At 29.3% G+C, this 11969-nt stretch overlaps 1 protein-coding gene across 1 annotated transcript; it reads right to left on the bottom strand.

Moving 5' to 3' along the window:
- Nucleotides 1–582: 582 nt before the first annotated feature.
- LOC121222223 (transcriptional regulator SUPERMAN) lies at nucleotides 583–1432 on the bottom strand. The gene has a single exon (XM_041102373.1). The coding sequence runs from the start codon at nucleotides 1334–1336 to the stop codon at nucleotides 809–811; it is 528 nt and encodes a 175-aa protein (XP_040958307.1). The 5' UTR covers nucleotides 1337–1432; the 3' UTR covers nucleotides 583–808.
- Nucleotides 1433–11969: the final 10537 nt, after the last annotated feature.

The raw sequence follows: 11969 nt of genomic DNA, 5'->3' as shown, positions 1-11969 counted from the left end.
ATTATAGAAAGAAAAGCACGTACACCTCTAGCATATTGATCTTATTCACTATTTTCCTAGCACCTATTTGCTATGGGGAGTGAGGAATTAGTACATATCAGTGAGTTGTTGAATTTCATCTAAAGCTTAGCTAAAAATGAGGGTACTTATTCATTAGAAAGATAAGCTGCTTTCAGAATACAAATTAAAATTATTAGGTTAAGATTTGTTATGAAACGATGACTAAGTAAAAACTTCTATTTCTAATTAAGGATGAGACTTAGTTCACTAGTTTTGACATATATAACAAGCAACAAACTTATCTAACATTCTATAAATAAACTTCACATGCATGTAAAAAACAAACTTATCTAGCATTCTATGAATCAATGTCAGCAGTTAATTCAATTACAACATTTATTGTAGATACTAAGAAAAAAAAAAGCCATGATATTAAGAACTGGCGACTTAAGCTTAACTTTTTAACTAAGTGATTTGAGCAAATTTCAATTATCTACAACACAAAAACTTGTAACATTTTTCTCCAATAATTAAAAGAACAAAATCAGTGGAAAATTAACACTAATAATCAGAAACTTCTGCTTGATTTCCACATAAATAAACTCAAATAATATACAATGACTATACATAATTACTTGATCAAACCATTAAGGGCAATTCTCCAATCACAATTAACGCCCACAAAATATTTCTAATTTTTGGTGCTGAAAAATTAAAACAAATAATAATAATAATAAAAGCAAAAACTTGTTAAGTCCTATGAAACAGTACCTGTCGAAATAATTTCTTCACTGTACAACAAAATTCCTTAATTATAACGATATGGATCGTGACCGAGTCGAAGTTCCAAGTCTACTTCACCTTCTTTCATGATTCCCTTCCTCGTCATTTCATTTTCATCTACTTTTGTAGGGTCAATTTGTAGGCTAAAATTTGCATTCAAGAGCTCTTCATTGATGCTCAATGATCGCGACCTTGCAGGAGCATATGGGAGTCTAGGGCTAGACAGTAGTGGTTTGAAATACATGTGATGATTCGTTTGAGTTTGAGCCTCCACAATCGGATGGTGCCTTGATGGTTCATAAGTTGGGATTGTGGGAGCATATCTAGGGTTCATGCTCAGAACTGCAGAGCTTGTCGGTTGCTTAGCCTTGGCTCGATCTTTTCGATGTATGTTCATGTGCCCTCCCAAGGCCTGAGCGTTGGTGAAGCCACGCTTGCAGAAGGTGCACTCGTAGGAGCGTTTGGTAGTTGCCCCCGTGTGGCACTTGACTTGATCATCATCGTTTTCTTCGCTCGAAGAATCCGAGCTTCCTCGCTTTCCTGCTGATTCCATCCTCAACAATAACTTATTGAAATCCTAATTACTCAAAGAAAGAAAGCAAAAGAAAGGGAGAGAGTGATGGAGTAAAGAAGGGTTATATAGAGAGAGAAAACGAGAGTAAGAAGATGGAAGGGAAGGGAAGGGAAGGGAAGGGAACGTAAAAGACAATTAGAAGACATTGGCCTTGTCATTGCATTTGGTTTGTATTTGTATTAGGAAAGACTAGGTTTTGGCGTTTGCGTTAGGATTTTTCCTTTTGGTCGGCATTATGATGGATCCATTTACATATAGTATAATTTACTTTACTTTCAATATAATTTAATATCTCTCCCTCATACGATCTCACAAACAGACGTTTAATTTGATTTGTTTATGAGCATGTTTACGTTCTTTTCAGTCATGGTTTCTCTCTTCTTTAATACAAAACCCAACCATTAAATAACTATCTTTTCTTACCCCGCAATATATTTAGTTCGTATGGAAAAGATGATATTAAGCATCATAAAATTTGGTATTAATATTTTAATATTTTAAAATTTTAAAATAAATTAATAATATAATAACATTAAACTTGATTTATATTAATTTTATATAAAGTTGAAATTACTCATAAAAAAATTCAAGAAAATGATTGTAAAATTTTCAAAAGAATAAAACAAAATGCAAAACTAACATTTCCGTGAAGCAAACACACATGTACTTTCAAATTATTGCAAATCCTTTTTTATAGTTTGGGTAACTTGTCTAACCCAATAGACTCGGCTTGCATTCTGTCAAATATGATATGGGTAATAATTTTTGTATTTCATGCTAGCCTTACCCAAATCGTTGTGTAAGTATAAAAAAAATATTATTATAATATTTTTTTGAATCAATATATTTTTTTATGCGGAATGAAAGTTTTTGGGGTTATGATTGTCCCTTAGAATAATAAAGATGATTTAAAGTTGTCTTTTTTGTGGTGTAATAAGTCTTACCACTACATTAAATGAAATTAGTTATACATGTTAATATAAAAATAATTTTTAGCTTTGTTTCCATTTTTTATATGATTTTGAATTGTAAATTGTACTTTCGGACTAGCCTAGGCTGGGTACATCCATATGTCAAACTATAAAACAGAAGAAAAGAAAAAAGCAATCACAATTCAAATCTTTTGATAAGCTATTAAACTAATTTTTTTATAATTAAACTAGGAATAGAAAGCGGAAAAAGACTCGAAACAAAGTTTAAGAAATAACCATTTAAAGGATATTTTATTATCTACTTTTTAACATAAATTAATTAGTACTGTGTCGAGACTATATAATATGAAACCTAAATCAGCCTTTGAATTTGACACCATACAAGTATATATTTGTTTGCATAAGATATTAATAGTTAAAGGAAGAGATACTGATTTCATTCACATTATCCTCCTCTTGGACTTGTGAATATAAACAGTATCATCATACCGCGTAATATAGGCATAAATTGGCCATTATTTCACATAGGCTTTGAAGGGTAAACTAAAAATCAAAGAGTTTCTCAAATTCTTTCCCCCACAAATTTCCTAGAGTAAAGATTTAAGGAATTAAAGTGGATTTTTTTAATTCAATTGATATTAATATTATTGTCGGTGTAAGAAAACATAAATTTCAGTGTATTAAATTACATTTATAGGGGGTTATGTAAAAAAATATTCCTTTATCAATTATTGGGGAAAATGACATATAATTTCCACGTTTAAGATGAATTAGTTGTTGCAATTTGATTGGCAACGAGTTCCATTCCAGTTACTTCTGAGCTTTAAGACTAGTGTCATAGTCATTTCGAAAAAACATTATTTGATACAATAAAAATATTTTGATAGATTAGTTAGCACCTTTCGAAATTTAAAACATTTTGATAATTTAAATAAAACATTTTGAAATTTAAAATAATCTAATGCTATTAATAGTAAACAAAACTTAACCCAACATATAAAAATTAAGTATATGACTTTATAAGTGCTGACCTTATATTATAGAATTGTTTGTTTTGTTGACAAAAAATAAATGAGCAATATAATTATTACATTATTTCATAATAATAAATCTTGATTTTTAAAAATTATTTTTCATAATTTTAAACTTATTAAGATAAAAATAAAATATAATAATTTGAGTATTTCATGTTTTTAACAAAAGTAAAATGATAATTTGTTTTGCATATATTTAAAAAAATAACTTAATATTTTCAATATTAAGTGATAAAGTAGAACTCTTTGAATTAAATGAAGATTTATTATGGTTATCAACACATTTAAAAAATATATATTAAAAAATATTTTTTCAATAAAATGGAAAGTTTCAATTATTTATCAATCAAACCCTATAAATTATGATCTATTTTTGTTTTAATATAGGATTTGTTTGAATATTATAATTTTATCTTATATTGTATAATTATATGTATGCAGTAGGCACCATAGAGATATTTATTAATTAAAATTCTTTAGGGAATCTTTTCTTTTCATGACATGTAATTTATATATTTCAAATGATCTTTTCTAGTGAAAATTTTGGGGGAAATACCCTCGTCCCTTAACTGGAAGCATTCATGTATGCCGTAATGGCATGCTTCATCATATCAAAGGGAAAAACAAAGGGTTTTTTTTTTTTTTTTGCGGCTCATGCCTTATCAGCTACATGCCTTAATCTCATTCATATATGCAAAGCTAGCTCCAACTAATCAACTTACTCCAAATTTAATATAAAAATTAGAAGGGAAATAAGGGAGCACTTCAAAAAGAATAAGTTGATGTTAACCCATTTTAATTATTTTTAGGGTAAACTATATTATTAGTCACTAAGTTATGAGTAAGTTTTTGTTTTGGTTACATAACTAAAAACAATTACAATTTGGTCACTGAACTATTCAAAAGTTTCCATTTAAGTCATTGGGCCATTAAAATCAATGTATGTGGCTTTCTTTGTTCGCACTATCTGCATCAATCGAAAACTCTCTTTCCCTTTCTCTTCTGTAGTTAAGTTTTTATTTTCATGAAACAATTTTGGACGCCACGAATATGCGAACCGAAATTCAAACAACTTTTTTCATCGATCTGTAATATTGATTGTCAGATCAACTTGGATCTAAGATATGTTCTTTTACTTGTCAATCAGTATTGATCTATCGTACCGATCGTCGAATCGTGACTTGGAGCTCGCGGTTAGAATTAAAAAAAAAGACATTTAACAACACAGTGACTTAAATAAAAACTTTTGAATAGTCCAATGACTTGAATGAAAATTTTTGAATAGTTCAATGACCAACTTATAACTTTTTTTAGTTAAATGACCAGAACAAAAACCTATCCATAGTTTAGTGACTAATGGTGTAGTTTATCCTTATTTTTATTTGGAAATATCCAAACTGCTTATGTGTTTTTAGTGTATGCTAATTTGGTTTTTGATGGATTATTTTGAGACTAAAGACGGCCTTAAGCACGCGTTTAAGACACTTAACTTTTGACCATTTCCCTTAAGACAGCTGTTTTTTCTTGAAGTATAATCTTGTAATTGTAATTGTAATTGTAATTGTAATTGTAATTATATTTAATTAAGGGGGTTAATTAACGAATCTTGAACAATTGGAAGATGGGCGTCAACGACAACAACACAAGTGCTGTAGCTCTTGCCTAGTGCCAATTCATTTTGTTGTTTCATCTTAATACAATAAAAAGAATATTAAAAATAAAAAATTCAGAAAGGCTTTGACTGATCTTCTGGCTTTTATGTATTTCAGTCATCTCAGAGAATTACGAGCTTCACTTTTTGGTAACTAGTTTTAATTCATGTGTTGCACGTAAAGATATTACTGTGTTTTTTTTTTACGTAAAGGATATCGCTATATGTTCTTTTACATAATCAACGTAATAATTATTTAAAAAAATAATATAATTAATATTAGTATACTTAATAAATAAAAATAATTTCTAATAAAAAAACATAAAATAATTTATATAATTTATAAAATTTTGAACTACTCAATAAATAAAATAATTTTATATTTAATATAAAAAGTAAAAATGTTATTGATCAAAAGATATTATAATAAAATTTTGACTTATAATAATTTAAATAACATTTATGATATATAAGATTCAAATTTTATTGATGTTGAACCACTACAGTGATGATGAGCTATTGGCTTGGGTTAGTATATGGTATGAGGTTGGGCCGTTACTAAAAGGGTTGAGGTTTCAGTAATGGTGAGTCAGATTAAGTATTATCTCAAATATATTTAACTGGGTTTTAGTTATTTATTTATTTGATCAAACAAATTGTTAATAAATTTAAAAAAAAACAAAGTTTCGAAATAGTACTTGAAGAGTCAAAACAGAATCGTCTGATGCGGATCTAAGGTGAAATAAGTCAAATTCTTCACGTATTAAATATCGAGTAAGTAGCAGATTCACAAATTTTTTTTTGGTGGAAATTAAATTATATATTTTATAATAATAAAATTGCAATTTTATTATTTTAATAATCTATATTATAATTTTTAAATGACTAAATTAATTTTTTATTATTTTAGAGGTCAAAGTACAATTTTACCATTATTAATTTAAAATTTGATAAATTATAAAAGACTTAAATGGAGTTTTTAACTTCTATTAACGGACAATTACACCTCTCTCCATCTGTTGTTTCTTTGTTTTTCCTTAAAAATTTTTATAACCACTTTCGACCAAAGTGTATTCTTGATATCTTTAAGAGTTTCACTTCTCTTGTTTTTAATTACGAACTCTTATCCTCTTCAATTCTTTTTTAAGTCAACCTCTCACATCCTACTCTATTAATTTAAGGGTCATTATATCTACTTTGTTCCTCCAAAGTTGGACAATGACTTTATTAGTTACATTGATCAACAAAGAATTTTGGGCTAATGTTAATTAAAGAAGCCCATGAATTTTCAAAGTCCAATATTTGTATTCTAAGCTCTATTTTATTTCTATTGATTGTTTTATTTACCATTTTTTTCATTGTTATGTTAAACATTTAAAGTCCACAAAGCTAGTTAATGTGCCCATCTTCTCTTTCTTTCTCTTCACCTCAGACATGGATTTGTTCATCTATCTTTTCCAACTTCTATCTTTGATTAATAGAGCCACTTGATTCAACATCTAATGATAATGGAGATATGAATTTGTTAGGATTAGTTTATAAACAAAAATAGTGAATCAATGTAAATACATCCTTACATTCTAAAACTCTAATTGGGAAATGACCACTTTTGTAATTGAGTACGAAAATGTCCTTAATGCAACTTAATTAATTAGTTGAATCTTTGTAGTCATTTTACTACAATTGTAACCTTCCATGAAAGATTCTTCCACTAATACTATCTCTACCCATTGATTAACATGTATTGAAAAGTTAATATGTTCCAAGTGTAAAGAGGGACTCTCAACACTATTACTAAGGCACACATAAATTTCATGTAGTCCAAACACAACCATGATTCTACCTATTCATACCAGCTTGACATCTAATCTCATCTGTTGGATATGGTGCCCTAAGTATAGAATTTTCATCTATGTACACTTGTATTTTTTCAAACAAATTTATTTAATAAAATTATTCATGAATTACATTAATAGCCTTTGTAAATTTTCCTTATGTGGTTTTTGTATGCAAAGAAAAATGGAAGCAAATATTAGCTCACTGGTTATCTAATGTTTAACTAATGCTAAGCGGTATTACGTGGTCAGATCATAATACGGAAAGATAACTTATATTAGCAGATGAACCTAAACATATCTTTAGTCTAATAAAAAAAATAGCAAACCGATTTAAAGACTAATATTCCATCAATCAAGTCCAATTGGGGAGATGCTTTGTCTTGGGCATCGGGGCGAATGACTCCAAGAATATATAGACATAGATGTGACTGACTGAACCGATAGTGCATCGGATAGGACCCAAGTAGAATAGATCTTGAATTTGTTTATGGATTTATTAACTTGTGGTGTTCATAGTGTGACATACCTTAATCTTGGGTGGATGATGGACTATGTATGCGTGACTCATATACTTTGATGTAAGTAAAAGCCTAAGTTCAAATAGATAAGGAACCGAAAGCTGGTACATTGGGTATACGACTTCTACAGTATCTAACATCATTCACAATAATGGAATTCATAGCCCAAGACATGGGTAAATGATATTTTCTCATTGGAATTACATAATAGACGAAAAGTAAACGTGGCCACGGGTCATTTGTTTTTGTGATGAATGACTTAATTACTATATGATAATAATTGACATTTCATGAAGGAAGATGCAATGGTTACCATGAGGTAAAATAGGATCATATTGGGAGAACGAATTTATCCCAAAGAGATTAAGGATATCCTATAAGGGTAACACACTTATGACAAGTTAATCAGATGGGCTTGATCGAGTAGCTTTTGTAATGGTATGTTATTAGGGAGAGCTCAGTCATGATACTATATTGGAATGACTCCGTGACAAAATGAGTTTGTAATTAATAGGCAAAAAGTTGGAACTTAATTATAAATCATTTAATCCTAATTACATATGTCCAATTGACCCCTCTGCTAGCTTATTGAAACAAAAAATGAAATGCATGTTGAATCAAATGAACAAAAATAGATATAAATGATAAAGTTAGAGAAATGAGTATGGAAATGAATGTGGTTTCTAAGTATTGAAATGACCTAAGAATTAGTTTAAGTTTTTCGAATTATTATTTAATTAAATAATTAAAGTTTGAAAATGGAGTTAAATTAATAAGTCATTCCATTGAATGTAGAAATTAAATATATTTTCTCATAGATTCTTTTACGGTAAAGTTATCATGATTTTAACAAAATTAGAATTGGGTTGAGAAAATGTTTTAATTAGAAACATTAATTAATTAAAATTAATTTAATAAATAATATTGATTTTGGGAAATAGAAAAACATGTATTGAATTTGATTAAATTATAAAATTTTCGGTTAAAAGTCTAGGAAGCACATATAATTAAACTCAATTCATGAGAGGCCCAATTCTCCATCATAATTTATATGAGGGGAGGCATACCCCTATTAGTTGTCCCTGTAACACCCATAACTCGTTTCCATCGTTAGATTAGGGTTACAGAGTATTATCGGATGATTCAGAACAATCAATAATAAATAGCATCAAGTTACTGAATTAATTAATGAAATTTCATAAATAATTCAAATCGGAGTAGAACCTACACTTATGAGCCTTAAATCGAGCCTACGAGGCCTTTAAAATAGTTTAGTAACAATCAGAGACCAATTTGAAACAAAATAAAAGACTTGGGGCAAAAGTAAAAATTTTCAAAACAAGGGTCACACAACTATGTGTCCAGGACATGTGGCTCTAGACATGGCTGTGTATCTATCCCATATCCGTGCAACTCACTGACTTGGGTCACACGGCCGTGTCACAGGTCATGTGCCAACCCATGTAACCCCTGCACTTAATACACTAGGGGAACACGCCTGTGTGGGTTGCCCGTGCCGGTGTCCTAGGCCGTGTGTGCCCAAAAATAACCCAAAATATGCTCATTTTTCCTCCAAATTCTTAGGTACCTAAACCAACTTATAGAATATGATTAAAATACCTTAAAACACATTCAAGAACAACCAAACTATGCCAAATCAACAATCAAAGACCTAACCAATGTGTCATAATGACACCACATCAATCACTCAATATTTCACTACTTTAGTTACATTACACAGGCCACAATACACTCAAATATAACTTACCTTCAATTCCTTTATACCATACCTAATTCAAGCTACACTTACCATTTCATGCTTATTCACTTATGCTTAAACTTGGAATTAAACATACATACCACATTTAACTACTCATACCACAACATCAAAATGCATAACCAAAACACAGTACATGTACTTATGAAACATTACAAAACATAACCGAATACTTTTATTACATGCCATATAAGCCAAGTCAAATTCAAAATCTACCAAAAGATCCTCGAACAGTGTGATTCTTCAAGTTGATCTGATCTCCCGATTTCTACAAAACGTCATCTACAAAGAAAGAGACAAGGGCATGAGTAAGCTTTTGTAAAGTTTAGTAAGTTTGTCGATTAAACAGTAAAAGCTTATCGTATTAAAATAATAATTCAAATAACAAGATTTTTAAATAGAGTTCCTGTCAACAAAGTTATTAACAAAATTCTTGTCAATCACAACTCACAACAGGTGAGTAATGCTCAAACAACAGTACAAATAAATTTTCCACATTTCAATAACATTCAATGATCAATAAACAATGCTCGATGAACGATACACGGATACGAGTACACGATTAACCATCCAGAACACACTAGACACTCATATGAGCCAATCCAACCAATAACATGGCTCGGCACTAAGTGCCTAGCCCTTAGGCTAACATCCGCCCCTGTAACATACTAGGAAACATTGTAATATAACATGATAGTCTACAACAAATGAAAGACCTCAGTATATTCAGTAAACAGAGGGTATACAGAAATCATCGTCACATATCATATCAATCCCGTACCGCTTGCAAAATAACCTATTTCATGCCAATCGTAGTCTATATCCTACATTCATCGGCTCAAAGTATTTCAATCAATAATCGATACCATATTAATTCATTATTTCCATTCTCAATTACATGCATCAATATTATCCAACATTATACAATTAAGTTCACATAATACATTTAAAATGTATAAAAATTAAATCGAACGAACTTACCAAACTAAACTGCAGCGATGACAAAAGTACAGGGACTATTCTATAATTTTCTCTTTTCCTCAGTTTTCCACTCGTTCTTGATCTAAATTAATAATTTCATTCAATTAACTAATTCCAAAAGAAAAATTAACTCATTTTATGCTATTAAGTCCTTTTAGACATTTTCACAAAATTGCCCCCAATATTTTATTTTTATGCAATTTAGTCTTTAAGTTCAAAACTTGCAATTTAACCAATTTTAAAAAAAATAAATTCAGCCAAATAGTATAACACTCCACTACAGTCCATACTTGCTGTTATTTCACACATCAAGTCCTTGTAATTTATCACTTTAACGTTATAGTCCTTAAACATTAAAATTACTAAAAACTATTTTACAAAATATTCCTATTATACAACCAAGCTTAATAATCTACCATAAAACTTCAAGAACAACTCAAACTCATTAATGACATAATCCATAACATTTGGAAGTTCAAATTAGTCCTCAAGTTAGATAGATTAAGCTAATATGAGTTCGCAAACATAAAATCACTAAAAATGGGTATCAAACACATACCAAATAGGGAAACCCTAGCTAGCCAAAGCTTTCGTCTTCTCAAAAAATGGCTACATGATTTAGCACTGAGGAAAAAGGAAAGAAAATGATAACTTATTTTGTAATCTTTTAATTTATCCTTTCATTTACCTATTTACTATTTTACCCTTTTAATATTCATTTAAACTTCAACAATTGTAAGTCCATTAGGTCCACTAACATTACAAATGGTCTAAATACAATATAAGTCATCACACATACCATTTAAGTCATTTAATTACTAAAATTAAATAACGATTAACCTTTACAATTTAGTCCTTTTTAATTCATTAGGACCTAATCGTAATTAACTATAATATAAAGAATTCCACATCATTCCTACCTTTTGGCCACTTAAAGAGGGTCCAATTACACAATTGGTCATTCAATTATTTTTCATTATTAATTACTTAAGCTTTATTTCAATTTAACCTTAAAAGTGTTAAGACCTAATGAATAATTAATCTAAAGGTTAGTGGAATGATTAACATCCACCACCGCTTGGATTTTTGACCATGGTTTAATCACCATTTTGATCCCTTTAATATTTTAAATCTATAGCAATTAAATTTTACATCTTTTACAATTTAATCCTTTTACGTTAATTAACATTCTAAACATTAAAATTTCTGAACCAAACCTTCACATACCAAAATAATTACTACATAAATATTTAATAAAAATATTCACGAGCTCAATTTACAGAAATAGGGTTCCGATATCTCATTTTTTTTAAATCATTTGACTTTGGGACTGAACCACTTATACTTATCTATTTGTTCAATTTATAAAGATTATTAATCCAAAATTCAATATAATAATATAATCGACTTGTAAATATTAAATATAAACTCAGACTTACTCATCGGATTCGTGGCCCCAAAACCACTACTTCCAACACCACTAAAAAATGAGTTGTTACAGCCCCCTCTCCTAGCTCAACTAGGGAAGAGTTTTTTCTATTAAATAAATATTATTTGTGTTCTACTAATTCAACTAGGGTTTCACTTCCTCTCCCTATAAATAAATGGCAGTGGTAGAGCTTAAAACAATAAGTTTTATACAATTTTGAGAATTTGAGATATTGTTATTATTCCTAAAAATTGTGAGAATTTATTTTCTAATTATAAATTCTATTTTTTGAGGATAACAATTCTACTAGTTTCTATAAGAGAGAGATTTACTTTCTTGCTAAAAATAAGAAAATTGTTTCTTATTTTGTGTTTGATTCGAAATTGTTCGAGCCCATGCTCGAGTCAGTTTGTGATACGAGAGTAGTGAAGAAGGCTGTTCAGTTGAAAGCC

Source organism: Gossypium hirsutum, chromosome D10 (assembly GCF_007990345.1).
Source record: "Gossypium hirsutum isolate 1008001.06 chromosome D10, Gossypium_hirsutum_v2.1, whole genome shotgun sequence".
NCBI classification, from domain to species: domain Eukaryota; kingdom Viridiplantae; phylum Streptophyta; class Magnoliopsida; order Malvales; family Malvaceae; genus Gossypium; species Gossypium hirsutum.
Note: the sequence above shows the minus strand (reverse complement) of the source record. Positions and strands in the feature narration are given on the sequence as shown.

Excerpts from the sequence above, each read along its gene's own strand:
- LOC121222223 (XM_041102373.1), bottom strand. The coding sequence starts at position 1,336 with ATGGAATCAGCAGGAAAGCGAGGAAGCTCGGATTCTTCGAGCGAAGAA.